This window comes from Vanacampus margaritifer, chromosome 3, assembly GCF_051991255.1.
Source record: "Vanacampus margaritifer isolate UIUO_Vmar chromosome 3, RoL_Vmar_1.0, whole genome shotgun sequence".
Classification (NCBI taxonomy): Eukaryota; Metazoa; Chordata; class Actinopteri; order Syngnathiformes; family Syngnathidae; genus Vanacampus; species Vanacampus margaritifer.
The window spans coordinates 5,069,790-5,095,188 of record NC_135434.1 but is presented as its reverse complement, the minus strand read 5'-3'; the positions used below and the strand labels follow the sequence as shown (position 1 = coordinate 5,095,188).

At 40.9% G+C, this 25,399-nt stretch overlaps 1 protein-coding gene across 2 annotated transcripts in view; it reads right to left on the bottom strand.

The window, feature by feature from the left end:
• bmp1a (bone morphogenetic protein 1a) overlaps positions 1-25,349 on the bottom strand; it is a 43,175-nt gene extending 17,826 nt beyond the window's left edge. For both annotated transcript variants that reach the window (XM_077560838.1, XM_077560840.1), the window contains exons 1-6: positions 24,380-25,349; positions 11,192-11,305; positions 9,869-9,994; positions 9,469-9,586; positions 7,538-7,716; positions 6,794-6,899 (exon numbers count right to left, since the gene is read on the bottom strand). In XM_077560838.1, coding sequence (XP_077416964.1) covers positions 6,794-6,899; positions 7,538-7,716; positions 9,469-9,586; positions 9,869-9,994; positions 11,192-11,305; positions 24,380-24,524 — 788 coding nt within the window. In that variant the 5' untranslated portion in view covers positions 24,525-25,349. The remainder of the gene's footprint in view (positions 1-6,793; positions 6,900-7,537; positions 7,717-9,468; positions 9,587-9,868; positions 9,995-11,191; positions 11,306-24,379) is intronic.
• Positions 25,350-25,399: the final 50 nt, after the last annotated feature.

Sequence of the window (25,399 nt, the reverse complement as noted above, 5' to 3'; positions counted from 1 at the left end):
GAAAATGTTTATATTCTGTCATCTATAATTAAATATATATATATATATATATATAAAACTGAAAAAAATTATTCAGAAAAAGAAAAAGAATATTAAAAAAACAGGTGGAGAATAAGAAAAAAATTAAAAAAAATAAAAAAGAACAGGGACATTTTTTTTTCAGAAAAACTGGCAATTTTCTGTTGCGGCGATAATAATAATGTATCAAACTGGTACCCTGTCCCACTAATCAGCGTAGCAAAAAAAGTTGGTGACCCCACTTCAAAGCAATGTAAATATAATCAATAATATGTCATTTACATGACTTTCATTGCTTGAATCCACTTGATCTCCAATTGAACTCTTCTTGCTTTTGATTCAAGTTGTACAATTTAGATTCTCACAGAACCAATTTTAATGCACTGCCTTCAGATAGTTAAACGTGTTCTGTACCTCGTACCTTCACAAGAAACTATTGCCAAACGTGGTAGACCAACACCATTTGGCTTACCTCGCTCATTTGTTCATGTCAAAAACGGCCAGTAATCACATTCCTGGCTTGCACATCAGAACTCATTATTGACCTGAATCAACATGCACAGCCACACCCATCAGCATTAATTACTCACACCTGAAGTGGATCAAAAAGCAAAACTGCCACGGGACTTTCCTCATATAAAGTATTTTAATTGCACATGGGACCGTTTGCCATATTAACCATATATTGGCATTGTGCGCGCCCTCTTTATAGGAGTCATACGTCCTTATCTTGACGTCGAAAATGACAGAAATCGTTATCAAAAGGTCAGGTGTGGCATATTTGGTTTTACGAAAGGCCAGGAGAGAAGAATGAGTCCCGAAAGACTCTTTTCACACTGCTGTCTCATTTGACACTTTGCTAGTTTCTCATCTCCATTTTTCTCTGAAGGATTGGCGAGCAAGCGGCCTGGTTCCCTGGTCGTTCCCATGGCGACCTGCCTGTCAATGCCAGGCATGTGCAAACACTGCGGCCTGAGCTAACAGTTAAGACTCTTCCTGCTTGCTTGTCTCTCTTTGAGCCTCCACATGTCCGTATATGCTGGTTCTCTGGAGAAGAGAAAAACACAAAACTCTACTCTAGCCGGTGTCAGAGGAGACAAAGGGCACACTGGCAGGTCTCTATTTGAGTTGGCAGCGCTCCGCGGGCTGATCCCCCCCCAAAAAACATTTTGGAGTAAAGAACTCCATCTTGGGCTAATGCAACACAGACAAAACCATGGCACGGAGCCTTGCTTGTCCCAGCAAAACATTAAGAGGAACCATGAAATCTTCCAACAAAAGCCCTGGCTTCCCACGGTGATTTAATGTACAACAGGATCCAGACCTTGCACAGGTGAATCAGCCAATCAGCTCTCAGGAAAATCGGCTTGGAATGACTTGTGAAAAGCTAACAGTCCTTCCGATAGAATTGTGTGAAACATTCCTTAGCAGTGGCAGTCATTCCTCTCATGTCTTTACTGATCAACACAAATCCACAAATTGGGACCGAATCAGCGCTGAAGTGAAACCAGACCCGGGGAGATTATCGGCCTAACATACTTGAGGGCTCGGCCATTGTGTCGAAAGTTGCCACAGAACAAGATCAAGAGGTTAAATCCACATCTCGACCCGGAAAAGACTGCAGGCCGACTGAGGATCAAGTATTCTGACAAGCGGTCTTACCAACTCATCAGGTGCAGGGGGTCGACAAAAGGTCCCGCAGCCCAAGGCTAACTGGGTGTTTTGTTACCTCTGCCAAGTGCCAACTGTTACCTCCACTAGGGACATTGTGGTTTCATCGTGGTTTGTTATTGCATTTGTCACACCCTCACCGTCCATTTTTGAAACCCACCTTAAAGCCCAATATTTTGTTTGTTTGTTTATTCACACAATAGGTGTGGGAATCTTTGAATGCCTCACGATTCGACTCCGATTTATGGGTGCGCGATTCGATTCGGAATCGATTTTCGATTGAGAGCGATTTTTGATTAAAAATGATTTGATTGACAATGATTTATAGATGTTCAAGAAATCGTAATGATCTACTCCAGTCTGACTCGCTAATGCTAATTAGCGCTCTACTCGCGGAACTTTTATCACTCAAAAGAACGGCTCCACGCTGAAAAAAACAAAACTTTTATTGCAATAACTTGATCGTGACTTTTCCCTTCTACTCTCTAATGTAGCTACAACTTAAGTGTATCAGACCGCTTGGAACCACACTGCCCCTAAGTGGCCATATCGGGTACAACATGAAACGCGCTCCCAATAAAGGCACACACAAACAAAGGGTAGACAGTATAAAATAATTTAAATAAAATCGATTTTGGGACATTTAAAATCAATTCTGAATCGTACTAAATGAGAATCCATTTTTTTGGCACACCCCTATCACACAATCTTAAAAAAATACAAATAAGGCAGCAAAAAAATTTAGATAAATACAACACGTGAAGGTGAGGTAGAAACCCATTACGGGCTTATCAAAGACCCCGCCTAAGAATAAAATTACATTTAAAAAAAAATGTAATACTGTACTACCAATGCTATGTATCGCCTCAACAAACATATCTTCAACATATCTGAATTATTACTTTAAAAAAAAAAATCCATAGCAGCAATATTATTCTTTGGCTTTCAACACAGCATGAGTCAAATTTTTTTTTAATTGTTTTGAAATTATATTGTAGGGGCTGACTGATTAGGATTTTTTTTAGGCTGATGCAGATACTGATAACGGTGGAATAAATAAATACAATGAATAAAATAACTTTTAGTCCCTTAACACTTACAAAAAATGTAATAATTAAATAACTAACTAAATAAAAATGTGAATTTACGGGCAGTACATTTGAGTGTTTTACATTACATTGTCCTTTAGTATTTGATGCTAGAGGAGAGAATCAAAAACTTAAAATAAATAAATAACACAATCGATTTTTGCCATTTTTTGGGGAAAAAAACGGCTATAATTAGCATAAAAAAATCAGCTGGCCGATTATGTTTCTCTTACGTTTTACATTCCATTGCTATTAATGTGCGGCGCTTTGTTTCAGCCAAAGTGCTGGATTGCTTTGAACCTGGCTGAGGTCTTGAAGCCGTTTCATTTATTAGGTGCTCTGTGGCACAGCACAGACAGTCTAAAAGAGTGGGCATGCGCCACAACTTCACACGTCGGTTTGTGGACTGCGAGCAGGATATTTTGGCTGTCATGCTTTGCGTCTTTGAGTCTGGAGAGGAGTGAGGGGCACATTCGACACACACACACACACAGGATGCCATGATGGCGGTTCATCATTCACATGGTAAGCAGGTTGAAAGGCAACACAGTTTGCTGCAATAATAAAGTGTGCAATTAAAAAAAATGAAAAGATGCATTATAAAAAAGGTTAAAATCAGAACGAAGGTCATTTTGACAGTGGAAGTAATTTCTCAGATCATTTTGCATGGAATAATTTCTGTACATACCAAATGCTCCTCTTTAATATATTATTCTCCTGTAAGTCTAGACAGTAAAAACAAAACGCAACTCAAAGCGTATTTCACCTCCACCGTACTAAGTGGAGCGCATTCCTGACCTATACGCACGGGCAGGCGGGCCGCTCTGTGCGTTGGCTCGCGCCCAGCCGCAGAGTGTGTTTAGACAAAGATTCCCTCTCTGCTTCCTGGAATCCGTTTGCTTGCAAAGAAGCGGAGCAGCTGATTGGAGAGGAGCCGCGTACACCGGGAGACCAACACCAGGCACTGGAGAGACATTGTGGCTCTTGGAGAACAAAAGAGCGGCTAACAGCTGCTTCTCATATCAGACCGGGCTAGTGATGATCATAGTCCAGGCTCGCTCATTTTGTTATTTTGAGTTGTGTGTGACCAGATATCAAATTACACCCACTCTGGCCGCGCCATGTCAAAACCTTTTTTGCTTTAGGTAGAAGCCCGCATTGTTTGACTGCAGCTGCAAGCCCCGTTTCCTCTATTTAGCGATCCAATACAGGCAAGGGTCGCAGGGTTGTTTTCATATGGAGTGGATATAAAAAGTCTACACACCCCTGTCTGAAAAAAATGAGAGCATAGTAAATCATTAAAAAAAAAATTACCCACCTTCACAGAAATCTGCGAAACACGCCTGACAGACACTATTTAAGCCGCATCCTACACGCAACAAACGGCGCAGATGAGAATGATTTGCGACTCTTACAAAAGAATGACACGTGTGAGAATGTCACTTTGCGGCGAGCTGCTTTTCTGACTACAGCGGATGACTAAAAAGCCAGATCTGACTCATTGTTCTTCCTACATGGCTATTTTGGCTCTGCAGTCAGTACACTCCAAATAAAGGAAAACTTGAGTAACCGGGCAGAAATGTTTCTACATCAATTAATTCAGCAAAGTGGATCTAATGAGTTTTTTAAAAAAAAAATTGATTCTGCTTTTTTTGTTTTTTTATGTTTGTACGGCGACCTTTGTTGTCCTAAAAGGTATGTAGGACCAAAACTGCCAAAATAAAAAATAAATAAATGCATAGGACCTAGCGTCTGCAGCATGAAATAAATAAATGTGAGAGTAGTGTGCTTTTATTGATTGATTGATAATGAATTCTATTCATATATTTGTTTTTGCATTTATTTCGATATTAATTTTTATATTTATTTTTATATCCCGTTTTTTTTTTTTTTACTTTTATTTATTTATTTATTGTTGTTTTTATTGCCATTTATATTTATTTTTTGTATTTAACTTTAGAATTATATTTTTTACATCCGGTTTTATTTTCACTTTTAGTCATTTATTTATTTATGTAGTCATTTATATATTTTTATATTTTGGCAGTTTTGGTCCTCCATAGAAAAGAGCTGCAAATAAAATGTATTGTTATTATTATTATTATTACTAATCCAATAAGAGTGCTATATCAAGAACGATGCCTTTAAGACAAGACTGATGATTAAAATTGTCAAAGCTGTTCCTATTTAAGTGTTTGAAGTGGTGAAGAGTTTCTGATCATTATCTTACAGTAAGCAGCTGCATGACAGAAGAAATGTATTTAAAGAGCAACAGCCAATCAAATACATTTATTACAACATGGAAAAATGGATGCCACTTTGTCAAGTTTGATCCGCTTTGGGCCTCTGGAGGCTGAATAGCTATTGAGTCAAAAATCCCCCCCCCCCTTATCACTTTTCCATCTTTTACTATGTGACGTGCGCATACTCACAGCCGACAACGAGGCGCTCTAGCGAGGCCATAATTATTGATGCGCGCATAGGTGCTTCAGTTCTTATACAGCGGGGGGGGCAGGGGGCTCATGGCCGGGACCAGGTGAGTCACTGAAAACTGTTTAAGGGCAGATGGCCACAATTTTGCACGGTTTCAGCCATTATCTTCAAACGTGTATTATGTGTTTAGAAACAAGTAATCATGAAGTATATTTAAAAAATATTCTTAATGTTAATTGTTTACAGTAACTTAGAGTTACATCTGTAATCTGTGATTGAAGAGCCACGCTTTTTTTTTTTTTTTTTTTAAATCTTAACATCTTTTTTCCATTCCCTATGGGATATATATCCCTAATATATATATATATATCCCTAATGGGATAGGTAAAGATGTTAAAACACCTTGAAAATGAGTCTACAACCGTAGCCTCTGCATTACATTACCGATCATTAAAAGCTCTTCAAAAAGCCTTTCACCGGGATAACGAGGTGGAAGAGCAACTTTTACGAGCGACTGCACGTAGCCCTGAAAGTGGCGCGTCGACATTTTGCTGCGATAAAGCCAGGCCGCTGTTGCAAGCGCGGGGCTGAGGCGGTTTTATGAGGTCTGCCGCCACAAAAGCGGCAGTAAAGCGGGAGAGTGGCCTTAATTTGAACAAGCTGTGGGAAGTGGCTTGCACATCACAAATGCTTAATATATAGCTACCAAAAAACGCGGCTTTTACTTGAAAGGGAAACGTGGCTCGTCCCGCTTTTCAGCTACGTAATGCGGGGCACAAGATGGAAACGATTGATTGGTGACCAGGTTTGATTTTACTCAGAGCTCCGCATGCTTTCACTGACAATAGTCCGCTGGCTAGGGGACACACTTCACCGGCTTTTGTTCAAAATGTCAAGCTCTTTACTGCTCTCGTTTCAGAAAACAGTCGTTAGCTCGTGTGCTACAATAATGACGGTGTTTTTGTCACCGACACAGCAGTGTGACAATTGCCCGGGGTGCGGCATAGGGAGGGCGGTAAGGCCGATGCATTAGTTGGCTTTTCTGTTTTCAGTATGAAGGGGGAAAAAAAACACAGATTTTGTTCTTTAAATAAAGATGACGTATTACTACTGTTGGAAACCCTGAAAAGGAGCCGCTGTCCAAATATTACATAAATCACATTAGTTAAGTGCGGTGCTGGAGGGTGATGTTGAAATAAAATCACAAAACCAATTTCTAAAAAAAAAAGAAAGAAAAGAAAACACCGACTTTTCTAAAAGGTTTTTAAAGTAGCTTTCTATGTTATGTCACAAGCACTAAGAAAATAATCCGCATGCAGGACAAGGAGTGCGAATTTAAAACTTGATATCTTCAGGGTGGATGTTATTTTTTTTTTCACGTGTGTGGCTGCTTTCGATCGAAAACTAACTGCCACGTACAATTGAGAGGACACCAACACATTTACAGTCATACTGTATAAAGCTATAAAACACGAGGCGCAAGAACGGAAAACAAGATGATGGGTTAAAGGGTTGCTAAGGGCACAGCATGACTTGACCAAAATGTCAGTTTTCATGTGAGTCCAACATGGTTTGGCTCGTACCTGGAGAATGTATTCCGGGCATAGTGCATGATGCTGTCGAAATCGTAGACTTCGCCTAAGGAATCCACCTCCCCGGGCTCCATTTTCAAAAAGTTGTACTCCTGTCCTGTGAATGGGCAAAAGAAACCGGGGTTGAACTTTCTAATGTGCATTCACTGGCCACAACATTAGGTACACCTGCCTAATCTAAATAAAGAGACCCAAAATTAGTACCATCTAGATATTGATATTGATCTCCATTTTTTTTCTCACTGTGAGAGAGGTTATTAACTCATTCACTCCCAGCTATTCTCACAAAACTATCACTGGCCAAATAGGATATACACTTGTCTTCCGACCGGGTTCAAGTCTCATTTTTTTTTTTTCACTTGGCCGGTAATTTGATAATTTGGCACCTTTTCAAAACGACCTATGTGGTCGTATTTATTGGAGGACTGGCTCGGCTGATCTCTTATACTCTGCTGCCACCTGCTGGCCGTTTTTTGTAATAAATACCATTGCTTTAAGCGACCTCTTCAGGTCAGAAGCTGCATCAAAGCCTTCTGTATGCTTTAACATTTAAAAAAACATACATTAAAAACGTATAAATAAGTTTTGGGGAGCGCAGGATTTTCAAAGTATTTAAAAAACTTTGGGGGTTTGAATGAGTTGCACGCAAGCACAGAATGCATTTTTCAGAACCGGAAAAAAAAAAATGAAACAACACTAAGCTCATGATGTTCTCGCTAATGTTTTGAAACGTACCTGGCTGAATGTTGTCTCTGATAATGCTGACGTGTTCGTCCCTATCGGGCCGCGTGTGTTCGTGCCAGAAGCCGATCACGTGACCCAGCTCGTGCACCACAATGCCAAACTTGTCACAGTTCTTTCCAATGGATATGGCCTGGGGGCCTCCTCCGCGCCGTCCCACGTAGGAGCAGCACCTGCCAATCGAGAGACAGACACGCAGCGGCAGTGTTAACGGAATAAGAAGATTAGTTTGGACTTGCCAGCTGTGAACGAAACCGGAGTTAGTAAAAGCGATAAAAAAGGAGAATTGAGTTCTTGCACCGATATGCTCTCAATAACCTTTCCTCTACTTAATAGGGGGAGTCATCCATATATAGAGCCGTGACATTCATTCATTTATTGGTGTGCCGCCGCAGATGCGCAGGGTCCACCAGCGCTCCCTCTCTGCGTGACATTAAAAGGTTCGGTAATGGTGTATGGAGGACGGGCGCACGCATGGCGGCCCCTGCGAGCCAGATGCCGCTCTCTAATTACCACAAGGCCAGCCAGGCTCTCCTGAGACACGCCTTGAACTTTGCAAAGGACAGAGGGGGGCCTGCTGAATATGCGCCAGAGTCAGGCATTCCCGCTGCTAACCGCTGCCGCCCGCGTGGATAATGCCATCCCTGTTGCACCCCAGGCCGGTTAGCAAGCTAAAAATGGCTAGCGACGGTTGACTGGAAACAAATTCAGTCGGATGAAATGTGTCCGCTTTCCTGTTTAGAACGCTGTGGCACCAGGTGAGAGGGTGTGACAGTCCAAAAGGTAGTTGGGTGGTAATTCATACTGTACACCAGAAAATGTTTTATGTTATGTTTTATGTTCAACTCAAAGAAAACTAGCAGACTTTGAATCAATTTGGACTCTTTTTTTTGAATATGGTGACCCAGCTTGATATGATTACAGATTGTTGATTTTTGTATTTTGTTATCATTTATTATTTTAACTTTTTTTGTTGACAGAGGGCTCTCTTTATTTACAATTTTATTATTTTTATTTTGTAAACTTTTGTTTCTTTTTGTTGTTGTATTGCTTTGTTTTTTGTTTGTTATTGGAAACCTTGAAATTTATAAATAAAATATTAGAAAATATTAATCACAATTAATTTAGTAATAATTGATATGTTTTTTGGTACAAAGAAAATGTTTAAACATGTAAAAAAAAAATATTAAGACAAATACATTTATTTGAAACTATAATTGTGCAAGTTCCTTTTGGACCAAACAAGATTTATTAAATTAGTCATTTTAAAATAAAATAAAAAGGTGCAAATATATCAATTTAAACAACTCAAAATTAGCATGAATAATATTTAATTTTTATTTACGATTATGCCGATTTTGTAATTGTGGAGTGTAATAATTGAAATTGTAATTGAATTTCGATTAATTGCACAGCCCTAGCTCATATCACAAATTTCGGCTCGCAACACAGAGCAAAAAATAAAAAATAAAAATAACTCGGAAATTAAATTCAGAAATCAAGGTACTACTGTAGTCCTCAAATGAACGGCAGTGAGCTTGTGAATGCGTTCTTGGCACAACAAACATCCCGTTCTGTCTTAAAGGGAAACGCTGAGTGGACACAGTGAAGGTCAATCAAATGAAGCAAACCGGGCCGAGCGGAGGCTGCGGAAGTCTCCCTGCTGGGTGCGGTGGGTGTGCAACACGCATGACACAAGAGCTCAGTGACTGATGCACTGTGATGACGACATACAGGAAGCATTCCTGGCCACAGAATGGGCCGTCTCTCCGAGGACCGGTAGAAGTCTAAAATAACGGCTCAGAGGAACAATGAAAAGGCTGCCGAGCGGGAAGCAAAAGGAACGCACATCGGCGTGAAATCATTAGCCGGAGCTGAGGAAGGCTGAGCAGAGCTTTGCGGAGCGTCGAACCCCACTGACTCACCCACATGGTCGGTAGGTGAAGACAATGTAGCTCTCCTCCTGTGTCCTCTCGATAAAGGTCACGCAGGTGTGCTTCTCCCAGTGCCGCATGGCTTGGCGGAATATAGCCCGCTGACTGCCTGGATGGGACGAGACACAGGGTGAGATCATGCCAGTTGGGCACACACATTGCGGTGGTGGGAGGGGGGGTCCGAGAAGAAGGATGCAGTCATTTAACCTTCAGCGGTTTGGTCGAAATCCCATTCGTCTTTACAAAACATTTTTTTTTTTTTTACATGACTTTTCTATCAATAAGTTGTTTCCGTGCAAGCCGTTGGCTTTCATCAAGTTCAAATGAAATCGAAACATCTGCAGCACATTAAAAGCCAGCGTGATTATTTTCGCAAGGAGGCATAACTTACCACTGAAATTACCGCTGATGACATACGGAATAACACCTTCAGGCCAAACACGCTCAGGTCTGGACGTGGCAGCTCGTTTCCTGCGGCGAGAGTCTTGTCTGCTTTGACTATTTTGATTGCTTGAGCCTGAAAAAGTGAATAAAAAAAAGAGGGTTGAAAGAGAAGTAGAGCAAATTTAGTCACCACAAAAATGCTATTGAATGAATGGATTTTTCTTTTTTAATTGTGCAACACAATCAATGTTTGGTGAGTTCTGAATTATTGAAGCCATCTATTGTTTTTTTCTCGTATACATATTTCTTTAAAAAATATATTTTTAAGGAAGCCCAACTGTAATGACATGTTTGCTCTATATAATTTATTTGGTTGTTACTAACATAACTATGGGATTCATTTTTCAAAAAACTTTTCCAGTTTAATGCATTTTAGAGAAACTTTATTTGGGCGTACGCCGCCATTGTTGTTTACGTTGCAACGCATTCAGTGCGTAGTGACGTCGAATGGCGGCAGCAACGTGAAACGCGTATAAAGAAAGCAAGGTAAGTCTCCGTAGCATTCCTAAATGGACGATCAAAACTCTTGAATGTGTCTGGTGAATAAGAGCAGCTCCCAATCACAATATTGTTTCTTTAGGAACGCTACGAGGCTTTCTTTATAGGAGTTTCACTTTGCCATTCTACGTAAAACCAAATAAAGTTTCTACAAAAGGTATTAAACTGGAAATGATTTTTGAGAAAATGAATCTCACAGTTATGTTAGTAACAACCAAATAAATAATATAGAGCAAACTTGTCATTACAGTCAGGGTTCCTTTGAAGCTTTTCAAGACAAACTTAGGACTCGCTTTAATATGACTGGATAAGAGTCACAATACGCCTTGTTAAGTTCTGAAAACAATAACACAAAATTCAAATCAAGTCTCATCCTGCTGTTTTACAGGTATTCCTAAAACTACATCAGCACTTTTTATTTTTTTTACGCCTTCACATGGCGGCCACAACATGAATGTGCATGTTGGAACATGCACTGCTGTAGTTTATAGAATTGTGAATCCTACAGCTGTTGTCTAAACAGCAGTTTTCCATTTAGGAAGACTATTTAGCTAAACAAAACCCAGCAATTACTGCTGCACATGGTTTGTTTATTCGTAATGACGTTTGTGGGTTTAAAAACGTCAAAACCTCCATTGACAGTTTTTGTTCAAAACTCTGCCTTAAATCACCTGAGAAACGAATGCCGTGCTGCTATTTTTAATCTCCCTCCAACTATAATAGGAGCAGGTCAGGCCAGAGCAGTTGCTTTGAAATGTTATATCGTTTTTACCTGTGTTTGTGCGGTTGACAATCTGAACTGTTCTGGTGGCCAAATCTATGATTCTATCCACTTTAAATGATCGTAGATCTTCCTCATCCAGAGCTATGTCTCCCAGGAAGGCAACTGAAACAGACAAAAAGAAGAAGAAAAAAAAAGGCACAGGTCAGATGAATGTGAAGTAGAAGTCGACATTGTGTAGCGCCTCCCGCCTGAGGCTTTTCCTGCTGCTCCGACTGAGTGGGCCCCGCATGGATGGCTTGTCAACATATCAAAAGGAAAAAAAAAAAACTTCATTGACTTCTTACTTTGCTGTTACACAGAAATAGAGACGTGAGTGTTTGGTTAGCAGGAAAGGTCGGCTTGTCTCGACTCCAAATTATAGGAGAGAAATGTAAGCAACATATTGGGAGCGTTGAGGTGGTTGGTGGGGGGTGGTCGGGTGCGGATTCAGGAAATGAAAATAAAGTATGAACTCAGAAACCTGGCCGTCCGCAAAATGACGAGTTCAGACCAGATTTACCGGACGACTACGTTACTGCATGCTTGGATAGTTAATGAGAGCCATCAAATATGATGTGACACATTGACACCGCCGCCGTGAAGTAATATGGGGCACCTTGAACGTGTATTAGCGTTTTAACGAGGCCAAGGAGAGAGGAAAAATAACCAAACGGTCCCAATTTACGAGGAATGTGCTTTATGGGATTCCTTTACTAAATGGCCCATTTCTATGCAGGAAGGGCTCAGGGTTCTCTCCGCAGAGACAAGGCGCTCACTTTAACAAGCTTTTAACACCAGCACGTTTCCACAATTTATGGCCTGACTTGTATGCAGGCACCGGTGGGGGGAGGGGGCGGGGGGGTTTTCGGGATTAGGCGGAGGGGGGTGAGGAGGCAACGTAGTGGCTCTGAGAGAGAGAGCGAGAGAGAGAGAGAGAGAGAGCGTTAGGCAAGAAAGATGGCATCGTACCCGCACTGCCGCTGTGAATAGAGAAGGCAGATGTGGAGCGCAAAGAAAATGACAGCCCTCTCTGCATGCGCGTTTCCAGGCTTGTGAGGTGAACCAGAGAGCAGTCAGCCATTAAATGGAAGAACTTAATGCCAGTTATTTATCGTGGTTTTATTTTTAACTTCAATGTTTCATCCCAGATTGGTACTATATTTATTGAGATGTAAGCCAGAACTGTCAGATCTGTAGATAAATGAGGGTTTCTTTTTAGCACGGATAAAGAAGAGATATAAAGAAGAAGGAGAAGAAAAAAAGCATGCTTCTCTATTGCCATTTGCCCCCCAAAAAAAAAAGAAAGCTTGAAATTTCTTGCGGGCAGTAAAAAGTTAACAAGATAGAATCAATACATCAGTTGAAACTGACATCAGAAAACAGTGACAACATTGGGCAGGCTGACCTGTGTAAGATATATTTAAAAAATGTTTGGTTTTGATCCTTGAGTTGTTGAAGACTGTTTTCTATATGTCTTATAGAGATCAGCTTAACTCATTCACTGCCATTGACGGCTATAGACATCAAAAATTCATTTGAACTATTTCTGATTAGTTTAATCTTTTTTCCCACTTTTGTTAACAAGAGTATGAAAACCTAGAAAAAAAATTTTATTGTACATTTACAACAGATACATTTGTGATTAATCGTGAGTTGACTATTGAAGTCATGCGATTATTTTTTTTTTTTTTATGTAATCACGATTTAAAAAAAATAAAAGATTATTAAAAATTAGGGACGTCAGGCGATTAAAATTTGTAATTGTAATTAATTCACTAGTTAACTCACTATTAATCACAAATTTTCTATCTGTTCTAAATGTACAATGAAAAAATCTAGGTTTTCATGCTCTTGTTAACAAAAGCGGAAAAAATTAATAGAAATAGTTCAAATGAATTTTTGACGTCTATAGCCGTCAATGGCAGTGAATGAGTTAATAATAAAGTTTTAGCAAAATGGGCTGAAAATTCTGATTGACCGAGTCGTGTGTTTCCACCAGTTGATTTTCAGCTTTCTGCCGTATTCCACTGAGCTTTTGCTTCATTTGTGGTATTGAGGAAGAAAACTTTCAATTTTCCGTGGACCAGTCAATGTGTAAGAAACATTTCAATAGAATGATCACTGAAATCTGGGACTGTTCAGGCAGGGTAAATTGCATGAGAAACACAACAACGTGCAAACTGGCAGAAACCTGCCTAACAGACGACTCATTGATTTAGTCATCTTGCGCCACATTGAAAAATAATTCGGTTTTCATTTCCTTGTAGAACCGTTGCTTAAGGCTTTGACGAGATTGTAACCTGTAGGGAGCAGAAGAGAAACCTAGCCCGAGGGGGAGTTAAGCCTCATGCGTTCCGACGGCTTTTCGAGAGTCGAGACTCGTAGGAGGATGCACGTGGCTGAATCACGGTGTATTGGAATGAGAGGTTAATGACAGCAATAAGCGGAGGTGTGGCGGCTGATGACAAGACCGGGCAAGCGCGGGGCAGGCTTGAATTCCACAGGTCACAAACCATCTTTCATCTGAGTCACACTCATAGTGACTGATTGCTAACATGACAAGAGGAAGCTACCAGATGACAGAAACTGACACGCTATTGTTTTTCCTTCATTTGGATTTGATTCCTAGAACTGAGCCTTAAAAAGAACAATCCGTCCTTCCCTTGCAAATTCAAATCAGAACAAAGACAATCTGCTGGCATTTCATCAGCAACTCGAAGACAAGTCGAGGTCACATCCCGTCACGCGTTAGGTCAATTTGCACCATGTCAGACATGCTGTGCGGAGGAGGCACGGGGCAGGCGCCCAAGCCCGCCAGGTTCACGTCGGGCCGCGCACTCGTGCCCGTGGCCGAGGACCAAGCATCCGGCAACAGCGCCGGGGGACGCCTTCCCTAATCCGTGGTGTCATTGTTCTCAGACAACAGTGGAGATTGAAGCCAGCAAATGAACAGCATTCAAACTCATTTCCATCGGGCACAGCAGTCGTCCTGGAGACGCAGTCGCAGGTTTATGGAAGGGCTGGTAGGGATTTGAAAAATAATCCCCTTGTCTCCTGGTTTTAATGATCCACAGCCATGATTTTGGGCATCACAACTCGGGCTGGGATTGAGGACAGGCTTTGGAGGAAGGTGATAAAGCCATCTCGATACAAAGCCTTTGAATGATGATAAGTGTAAACATGAACGAGTCATGTGTGACACTGCAGATTAGAGTCCTGCACAGATGGCTTCCCACACATTACCTAAATGACAACAGCTGTATCGTTATAATACTAATATCGGTACAGGTTGGCAGTACTCCTGCTGGTAATTTGTTCCAGCGCCAGTTGACATACCTTCTTTTAGGTAACGACTACAAACAACACAACGCAACATTCTGATTCACGCTACTTTACTCAACTGAAGTCATTGATTTTTGGAAAGCACAAATTCATGACCCCCCCCCCCCCCACCCAGTTAATCTAGACCGTCATAATCCTCCTCATCTCCGTCTCTTTCCTCCCCTCTCAGCTTTCATCATATTCAGTCAGATTATACGGCAGATCTCAATCAAAATTAATCCCATTGATTCGTGTAATGCCCAAGCCGCGACCTCGGCGGCGTCAACCACACCAGGGTTCCAAATGAATCCCCCTCCCCTTGAGCACCAGACCGTGACATCTGCCACTCAAACCTGCACAAACATCAATACTAACTAAGCCGACACGGACACTCGCAGCAGCCTATATTTAGCAGGACTGTGGAAACTGCTCCGTGACTTGGGAGTCTTTCCGCATGCAAGACCGAGTGATGAAGGATGAGAAAGCCAGGGCAGCGTGTAAACCAGGAATGCATCACAATGCCCTGGCACCGCCTTTCACAGCCTGTGTTTGGTAACAAACGCTGCGTTTGAATCTCAATGGAAGCCAGCTGTGTATTGCGTTAAGGTGATTACCATTGGATGACAGTGTAAGAATCACTTCTTAGCTTCCGTTCCGAAGCAGCTCTCCTGGCGAGTGGGACCAACGTCGCGCTGCACACCGGAGAGTTAGCGATCCCAAGTACAATACGAGAAGCGCAGAGTCACGCGACATCCTGCGAGACGCCAGCCCATCTTTTGAGGAGCAGCCGAAAGATTAACGCGAGTTCTAGAATTTTCTTGTGCTGTCTAATGATTATCAGAGCCTAAAATGTGATAAGATATTGAGTTATTTACAATTGTAGCACTTTACGCATGACCGGCACAAACTGGCATTTCAAATCGCCTAAAAAGCTATTGGAGTTTGAGTGAGGGTTTCATTCATTTACTTAACTCTTTGACTGCCAAAAACGTTAAATAACGTTTAGTAAAATCCTAGGGAGGAGTGCCAAAGACGTTAAAAGACGTTTGTTTCAAAACATAGGTGAAACTAACCATTTTCTATTGTTGATTACTGAAAAACGGAATAAGGTAGAAACAAACTTTTTTTTCTGATGAAAGATGAGAGTCCAATCTTTCATTTGGTAGTATGTGTGTTTCCATAGTCCAAACACATAATTTTCTGTGGACCTTGAAAGATCAGTCAAAATGCTTAAATCGGCTGGCACCCACGGCATCCCTTTTCTGAAAACGTCTGGCAGTCAAAGAGTTAAAGTGGAATTCAACCTTAAACATTTCTTGACAATAATTTACTATATGTGACCTCACTAGTCTAAACATGACATTCTGATTAATAGTACTTTTGTGGAATAAGAGTTTTGAAGCAAAATCCTTTTTTTTTTTATCCATCTCAGGGGGCGGCCATTTTGCCCCTTGCAACCAATCACAGCTCAGAAGCTGAGCTGTGATTGGTTGTTACCAGAGGCCTGAGCAACATTGATGTCATCTTCAGTCGACAGCAAGTGGCAAAATGGCCGCCCCCTGAGATGGATATATAAACGCTGGATTTTGCCGCTTAACTCATATTCCACACACACAATATTAACCAGAATATCATATTTAGACCAGTGGGGCTGCATAGAACATATTATTGTCCAAAAACAAATTGGGGGGCCATATCCTCTTTAACTCTTTGACTGACAAAAACGTTAAATAACGTTTAGTAAAATCCTATGGAGGAGTGCCAAAGACGTTAAAAGACGTTTTTTTTCAAAACAGAGGTGAAACTAACCATTTTCTATTGTTGATTACTGAAAAACGGAATAAGGTAGAAACAAACTTTTTTTTCTGATGAAAGATGAGAGTCCAATCTTTCATTTGGTAGTATGTGTGTTTCCATAGTCCAAACATAATTTTCTGTGGACCTTGAAAGATCAGTCAAAAATGCTTAAATCGGCTGGCACCCACGGCATCCCTTTTCTGAAAACGTCTGGCAGTCAAAGAGTTAACATTATTTCCTATGCTGAAAAAAGTTTTGATGTTGAACAACTTGGAAGTCAACTAGTGTCATGAAACAGATTGTGTTGGAATTTAGACATGTCACTGGAAGTGTAAGGTAAATAAAGCCCATCCCTTGGACAACGGTACTCTGAAAAAGTCCTCCAAGCCTTTTTCAAATCTCAGCTGGATTGCTGTAATGCACATCAGCCAAAATGTGAACTGGAGCACATAACTCTGATTCTGTCCTCCCTCCACTGGCTGCCTGTGAACTTTAAAGTTCATTTTTAAGATTTATTTTTTGTTTTCAAATCTTGAAATGGTCTTGCCTTGCATTATTCCTCTGACCTGCGCCTTTCGTTATGATCCTGACCGGAGCCTCGGGTCATCTGAGCAGCTACTTTTGGAGGTACTGAGGTTTTTGTAGGAGCTCAGAGGGAAAGCAACTTTTCCAGTCCCACGCTTTGGAATGACATTTAAAAAACTCATCTCAACTCATTTGCTCCCAAAAATTTGGAAACACGTTCTATTTGAAATATTACTATGGTCCAAAAAACGTATTTAAATGTTTTTTTATGGGGGATGCAAGATCAAACAGAAGACTTCGATGCAGCCTCTGACCTGAAGAGGTGAACCAATCATGGATCTCCTGTTTTCTGAAGCTGAGCCGTGATTGGTCGTTACATGAGCCCTGAGCAACTGTGATGTCATTTTCAGTCGTCAGCAGTCAAGCAGGTTTTCAAGATGGATAAAAATGGGTGGATTTTGCTGCTTAATTCATATTTCACACAAAAAATATTCATCAGAATACCGTGTTTAAATTAGTGGGGCTGCGTAGAACATGTTATAGTAAAGAAATCTTTTGGGTCGACGTTCCTTTTTAACTCATTCAAACCAAAAACATATAAATACGTTTTTTAATACTTTGACCTTCACTCCCCAAAACTTATTTATACGTTTTTGGGGTTTTTTTTTGTGCTAGAGCATACAGAAGGCTTTGATAAAGTCTCTGACACGAAGAGGTCGCTTAAAGCAATGGTACTTATAACAAAAAACGACTAGCAGGTGGCAGCAGAGTATAAGAGATCAGCCAGGGCCATGTTGCAAAAAGCTCTTTTTGTCAGTGTTTTCAACAGGTTTGTGAATAATGATGAAATTTAGCTATATTCTAATGCTAATTGCTGCAAAATGGAAACAGATACAATTATACTTTTTTTTCCTGATGAAAGAAGAGACGCTAATCTTTCTTTTGGTAGGTTCCATGTTTTTTTTAGTAATAGAACACAATATTATGTGGGCCTTCAAAATCCAGTAAAACAGCCCGGAGCGAAGGGGGTTGCTTCAGTGAAAATGGCTGGGAGTGAATGAGTTAAAGCCTCTTTTCACTGCTTGGCTTTGAATTTGGTATGAGACCCTACACTTGTTTTTCAGTTTTTATTAGGGCCCGATCGATTACTCGTCTGGAGGACTTAATCTGCAGATTTTTGCCCATTTTTTTTTAAAACTACAAGATAATGACATTCAAATCCCCCCCCCCCCCCCCAAAAAAAAGCAAAATAAAATAAAATAACGATTTTCCTTTCTGTTGTAAAAAAACAACAACCAATTACTAAAGAACAAAGGTTCTTCCTGTAATTAATATCTTTATTGTTTAAAGCATTAAAATACTTTTTTAAATGCTTATTTTATTACATTTATTTAATTAATCTGCCAATTGAAATCAACATCTGCTTAAAAAAATCCACATCTGTTGAGCCCTTGTTTTTATTATTTTTAAACTTCTCTTTTTGTTTCATGTCTAATGTCAGACTTATTTGTTGTTTTTAAAAGTGCTCTACAAATAAAGTCGAGTTGGGAATAATGTGAATGTGCCAGTCCACTTTATAAAACCATCAATTGTGATTTCCTTAGCAACTGCTTCGCTTGACATTTCCTAACAAGGCAATTTGAGCGCAAGGTGAGAGAAGCAAGCCAATTTGCTTATCTGCTGATTTGAGAAAAAGGTACACAAGGTATAATTAGAAAAGAAGCTGTGGCTGGAGTCTCATCCGCCACAGTCGGCGATTCAAGTCATTATCTTTTGCAAAAGCCTGAAGTCTCATTCGCCACGGCTGAGATGAAGGCTGTCGCCGCGCCGCAGCTTCCAGCTTAATGACGAAAGTGAGAGCGACCCGAGCTGCAAAGGGCAAGCAGCGAGCGACGGCGTTGCCTTCAACATTTCACACCACATCGAGCTCATTACTAGATTGGATTTCACAGCTCATGATTACTGATGCACCTCATAGCCCCAGCAAACCCCTTTTAATGACTCCTCTGCTTGTTCGGCGCTTTTAAAGTCGACGGCATGCGTCACTATTAGCTGGTCCGATATAGATTGCGGGAATTTTACATTTTGATTAGCAAAAAGCGTTTTGACAGCTCTTTTCGCCTCGAGGTTCCCGACAACAGCGTGGACGCACCAGTGAATAGTTTGAGTGAAATCAACGGTAAATAATGACGAAATAAGCTCACCGTTTAAGTAAGCTAATTAAGCATCCATTGAGCCACTTAAATGACCCCCCCACCTCCATTCCAAGCATCCCAAGCATTCGTTGTTGCTTAGGCTCCGCACTCAGACTTGCCACTAATGTGATGCTTATTACTTAGCTCTGACGACAAACATTGTTCCGACTAATGCGCTGAGGCCGTGCCAATAGTCGGGGCCCCTAATCACCTGGACCCTGCCGAGAGAAGTGGCAGGGGTCCCGTCGTGTAAAAAAAAAAAAAACACACACACAGTGTGGGATGGCCTCTCTGGGGCCCGCGTTCCATGATAAAGGAAAACGCATCTGCTTAAGTGACGCTTGAAGGGCCCGTCGTCACGTTCGGCGGACCAATCACGTTGGTAGACCGCCACCGAGAAACACAGCTGCATTGTCATCGGTTTGGAAAGCTGCCATACGCACTATGTCTGCCGATGTGACATCATATGTACGGTGTGTACGTGAGAAAGGGAGTGTGCAGTTTCATTTTTTGGCCACACGTGGCAGTAGCGATTCAAAATGACATTTTCTGCATTGAGCACTCATTGAGCCATTTTCAGCAGTAAAAAGTTACCATTTTTATATACATCATTATTTTTCTTGCACAGTAAATAACTTTAAAACTCATTTTTGTACTTGCGGTCGACTGAAGATGACATCACCTGTGCCGAGGAAGTAGGTAACGACCAATCATGGCTCACCTGTTTTTCTGGGATGGGTCAGCAAACAGAGCCATGATTGGTCGTTACCTACTTCCTCGGCACATGTGATGTCATCTTCAGTGGACAGCAAGTGGAATTTTTTTTTATTTAAAGGTATTAATTGTACATGAAAAATAATCAAAGTATCCCTTTAATAAAAACATACAGTGATGACATATCAGTTTTTGTCACGCCGTTGTGCTGCACCTTCTGGTGTGACCGCCTTGACCACCTGGGGGCAGTATAAGGCAGACAGATGTCTCGACTGTTAGCTCATCAGCACAATACTAATATTAGTCATTCTTCACAGAGGATAAAGAATATATGAATGTGAGTGCAATTTTAGTGTGACAACATTTTTGGGGTGAATATGGTTTAATTGGTAGAATGCATCCTCTATTGATCAAAGGGTCTGTGGTTTGGATCCTGTCACTGTCTGCTGTTGAAGTGTCCTTGGGCAAGACATTGAACTGCCTCTAGGTGTGCATTGAAAATGACAATGTGTTCTCAATTGCCTTACCTGGTTAAACAAAGGAAATTAAATGAATTGCTCCCCTGTTACTGTCCAATCTGTTGTTAAAGCACAGCAACATAGATGCTATTTAGCGTTAGCATTAAGCTAGTGGACTGAAATATGTGTTGTGTTTTAAATTCACCAAACGTAATTTTTGTTTTATCTTAAATTTGGCAGTAAACTTGAACTGGGAGTGGCAATAAACAGCTTGAAGCCTTTTTCGTATAAATGCTCATTAATTGTATCTTTCAAAGACATTTGAGTCACTGCCGCTATACAGCGCTTGTATTTCAAGTCTGTGCTCTCAAGTCAAAGCAAAAGAGAGAAATCGGTTGAATGATGGCTGGTATCAAAATTGTAAGTTGAGGTATTCTCAAGACGTCGTACGGTCTGAACAAAATGAGGTACTGGCGCTTCCCTGGTAAGCATATCAAAACGTGTTGTCTCCTCACACCACTTTGTTCTTGACATGTGATCGTGAGATAGCGATAGTGAGGCAAAGTGTGAAAAAAAAAAAAAAAAGAGCAGCTGCCATCTTAATGGAACACCTGGCGAAGTGGAGGGTTTGTGGTGGGTGGGTGACGGGGCTCAGTCTAATAATATGCTCCTTCCTATAGGTTCCAAGTCCCGTATATGAAGCTGTGGCTCCAGTAGAAACATTTTGATTATTGTTTGTGTCTACGTGTGCTGAAAGATAATCGCTGGCATCTGGAGGAAAAACATTTCCAGAAACATCACTTTTCGGGGAAGAAAAAAAAAAAAGAAGAAAAAAATGGCATGTTTGTTGAGTAATTAGCAATGCATCCTCAAAGACAGCGAGCCATTTCCAACACTTTGAATTGACCAATACGATCAATTTGTGACATAAAAATGCAATTGACCAAATTTGGACATTGTCGATTTTGTCGAAAAAACAGCGTTGAGTGAGCGCACGAGATTTTTCAATAAATCCAACACACTCTATGATGTCAAATAGAATAACCAACAAAAACTTTATGAAGTCACTGAGAGGAAGTTTTTAATGGAGAACATTAAACATAGTGTGGCTCAAAACAGCTGTTTTTTTTTTTTTAAATAGACCCCAAAGGGGAAGAAATGCAGCTGTTGTATTTGAAAAAGACCAAACCAGGTCGAGCGCTGACCGCAAGAGGAATGACATAAGTCACTGTTTGTCTGGCCTGCACCTTCCAGCCCCGCTTTCCTTTGGCACAAGGTGAATGACCTACAGTCAGCGCCGGCTAGTCCGAGAGGAGGGGGGGGGAAAGGAGAGCGCTGAGGGGCTGAGAGAGGAGAGAAAACCACATTTCAGAAAAGAGGAAAAAGAGGGCTTCGGGGGTCAGCGCGTCTGCGGCCAAGGTTAAAAACGTGCAGCAGCCAAAAGCTTTTGTCAAAATCAACACATAAATTTTAAAAAAAATATATTTTAAAAGATGCTTTTGTCCAGGAAGAAGTTGGAGTGCGTGTGAGTGGCGTTTCTTCAACAACAAAAAAAATGACATCACAGCACTTTGTCGATTTTTCCGCAGGTCACTTTGACAAAACATTCTTACTAAGTCATGATCATCGCCAAGCAGAGCTTGTCTTCTTCTCATCTATTTTTCATTTTGAAAAGAAGCGGATCTACAATAACCTCCGTCGAGTCTTAAATGTCTCGCTGGGTTCCGGCCAAGTCGGACTTCCGCGGGTCGGCTTCCCAAAGAGACGCAGCCTGTTACATCGGTTATTGCACTGCTTTGGGACAAGCAGTAGCAATTTCATCATGTCATCTTGTCATTTCATTTGAAAAATGTGAAAATGGAGGAGACAAAAACAAAATGTTGTGTCGAGAAGAAAACAAGTATTTGGCTTCTTCCATGTAGGAGACTAAAAGATCTCATTACTCTTCTTACAAATATTTGTAACCTCTTTGGTGGCGTTTTTCTCTGGCCCGTTTATTGGTGCACCAAATAGAAGCATAAAAAAAAAAGTTTTCCGCCCCTTTTTAAATTGGGGAAGCCAAGACGGCTATTTATAATCAGTCGAAGTGAAAGCTGCACTTGAACGCTGTGGCCTTGTTGAAATGTAGCGTGAAGACGACGGTGGCGCTTAAGTTTTGCTTCGACAAGACCAATAGGAACTTCAAAACTTTTTGGGGGCGATGTCGGGTTAGGAAGAGATTTTATGAGATGTGGTCCAACAAAATGAGCTGGAGTTCGGTGTTATTTTTAGATTGGTGATTTTGTGTGTAATTTTTGTATTGAACCACAAAAACATGGCGTGATTGTCATGGAAGAAGCGGATTGCCACAAATAAAGGGAAAAGGGCAAGATTAAATGAGAGAGTGTGGATAACTAGAGAGGCTGTTTAAAATAATCTACCGCCGCATTCACTACATTTGCACGACTCTAAACTACATGTTTGTTCAACCATTAACTCATTCACTGCCATTGATGGCTATAGACGTCAAAAATTCATTTGAACTATTTTTATTTGTTTCACATTTTTTTCTACTTTTGCTAACAAGAGTATGAAAACCTAGAAAAAAATGTTATTGTACGTTTAGAACAGATATCAAATTTGTGATTAATCGTGAGTTAACTATTGAAGTCATGCGATTAATTGCAATAAAAAAAATTAGCGTCTGACACCCCTAACTTTTTTTTTTTTTAATTAGAGGCATCAGACTTTTACATTTTTTTATTATAATAAATCACATAACTTCACTAATTAATCACAATTTTTATATCTGTTCTAAATGTACAAAACATTTTTTCTAGGTTTTCAAAAAAAAAAAGGTTAAATTAATTTTTAATTTTTGACATTTATAGTCGTCAATGGCAGTGAATGAGTTAACATTGCATCCTCAAAGAGCACGTGTGGAATTGACCAATAGCATATATTTTTGGGAGGAAAAAAAAGGAATTTTACCAAATTGTGATTTATGAGGTGTCGCCCCGATGCCAGCGATAGGAAATAATATTTGAGTTTCATTGTAAAATATAAAATAATAAGGCCATCCAATTAATTAAAATCAGCCAATTTGATCTGAAAGTATTTGGGATGTGCTGAAATCAAGAACACAAGACACAAAGGAAAAAAATAAATTAAAAAATTCCACTTGAGTAGTTGATAAAAAGAAGAAAAAAAAGTAAGGACATAGTGTAAGCAGGTGGGTGTCATGACCGTCTTCCATCTCTCAAGGCATTCTAATGAGATGTCAACTGCATTACAAATGACAATAACATCCACCCAATAGTCTGACGCTGACATGACACAAACACAGCATCACTAACTCGGCAGAACAGGACATCAAGTACCATATTTGTGCGTAATCACACGTAAAACAAAATTAAAGAACGGAGCAAGAACAGGAAGTAGCCTCTTCGCCGGCTGTGAACATCTGCAGCCTACCTTGGGTTGTGTTTATACAAAGCTACATTACACCCTTTTTTTTTTTTGGGGTGTGTGGGTGTCACAGATGAAAACATCAGATTGGTGGTTGGATGAAAGTTGCGCTTTCTAGCCAGCTGCCACCTCAGAAATGGTCACAGGCATAATAAGTAAGCACTTTGAGGACATCGGAGGTCAGTGTAACAAGAATACTTACAGCAGATGGAAAACAAAAAACAAAAAAAAAACAATCCCCCAAAGGGATTTGGCAAAATGTGGGAGTTCAGAGTGCAGGAAAAAGATTATCATGACAACTCAGATGCGCCTTGGCCAAATATGTGAGTCTAAGCAGGCCTAAGCACTGTCAAAAAAAAAAAGATTATTTGTATACTGACACCATCCAGAAAGGAAGCAGACAAGATTAGATGAAGTTTTTCCCATCATCTACATGAAGAAGAAAAAAATTGTCGGCTGCAACTTTTCAACCAGCACAAACTTTTTGACTCAAATGCAGCCTCAGTTCACCTCCCTTTAAATGTTTCAAACTATTTCCCTCAAAACAAAACAAATGCACACAATGTCCCTTGGAGCCTTTTCCCCAACTCCGTCGCTCAATGTCATCTCCGATCTTCCCCCCCCTCAACAAACACAATCGTGGCACGTCCACGCAAACGAGGCAAATTTCTGCAGACAATTCCGTACACACACACGCACACAAAAAAAAAAAAAAAAATGTACGTGAAAATCGAACTCACCAGCCTTGCAGGGATCCTTGTAGTCGATCGCATCTGATGTGGCAGCGGGCTCCACGAAGTAGCCGGGGTCGATCGCCTCCAAATCGATGGCCAGTATCACGCCGAGGCAGGGAATGAGAAGCAAACATCTCGCCGCGAGATCCATGATTGTGCTCGGGGAGACGGCCAAATGCGAGGGATAAAGGTAAAGGAAGAGAGGGGACAGAAAGAGAGAGAGAGGCAGAGAGGAAGAGAGAGGGAGAATGGGAGGTTTTGGGGGAAACGAGATCCCTCCGGAGGGCGGGTTTAATTCCAACCTCTCTCCGGTGTCTCCTTGGTTCGGGGGGCGGGCGGGTGGGGATTCAAGTGATTGCCGTCCTCCAGCTGGAGCTCCAGGCGACTGCCGAGAACTGCTTGAGAAACTTTGATGATATGGCAGCAGCTCGTCGGGGGCGGCGAAAAGAAAGCCCCCCCCCTTTCATGATTATTTTTTAACCTGGGTGCATTTTTATGGCTCTTACATGGTCCGCTGGCCATAATATCGTGTAACGAGCGATTTATTTGCACAAATGAGTGAGCGCCAGCCACCATTGTGTCCGTCCGAGCTAGCTTGCTTAAAATTGTAGCACTTTATTTAGCTCGTAGCTAATTTTAGCCCCCCAAAAAGCGAACATTTCAAAACGGCGTGTAGATTAAACAGAACGAACAGGTACACTTTGTTTTCATTTAAAGTTAACCGAAGAAACAAGAGTGGCATTACTAAGGTTGTTATGTACTTTTACCTCTTTTGGGCATTTTTATTTCGAGTGCACGAGGAAAAACGTGGAACATCAACGTGTACGGGTACGTTCGCTCGGAAGCAAACAACAACAAACAGTGTTGAGGGGCGTGTCTTTACCGCCACCTATCGGCAATATAGAACATTGGCAGACAAACAGTTGGAACAAATTAGGTACATAATACACAGAAAACCAGTTTTAGGGTCTCCACCAGGTCAACAAAACCACACCTGGACTTGAAACAGCCGGCTAGACACCATAA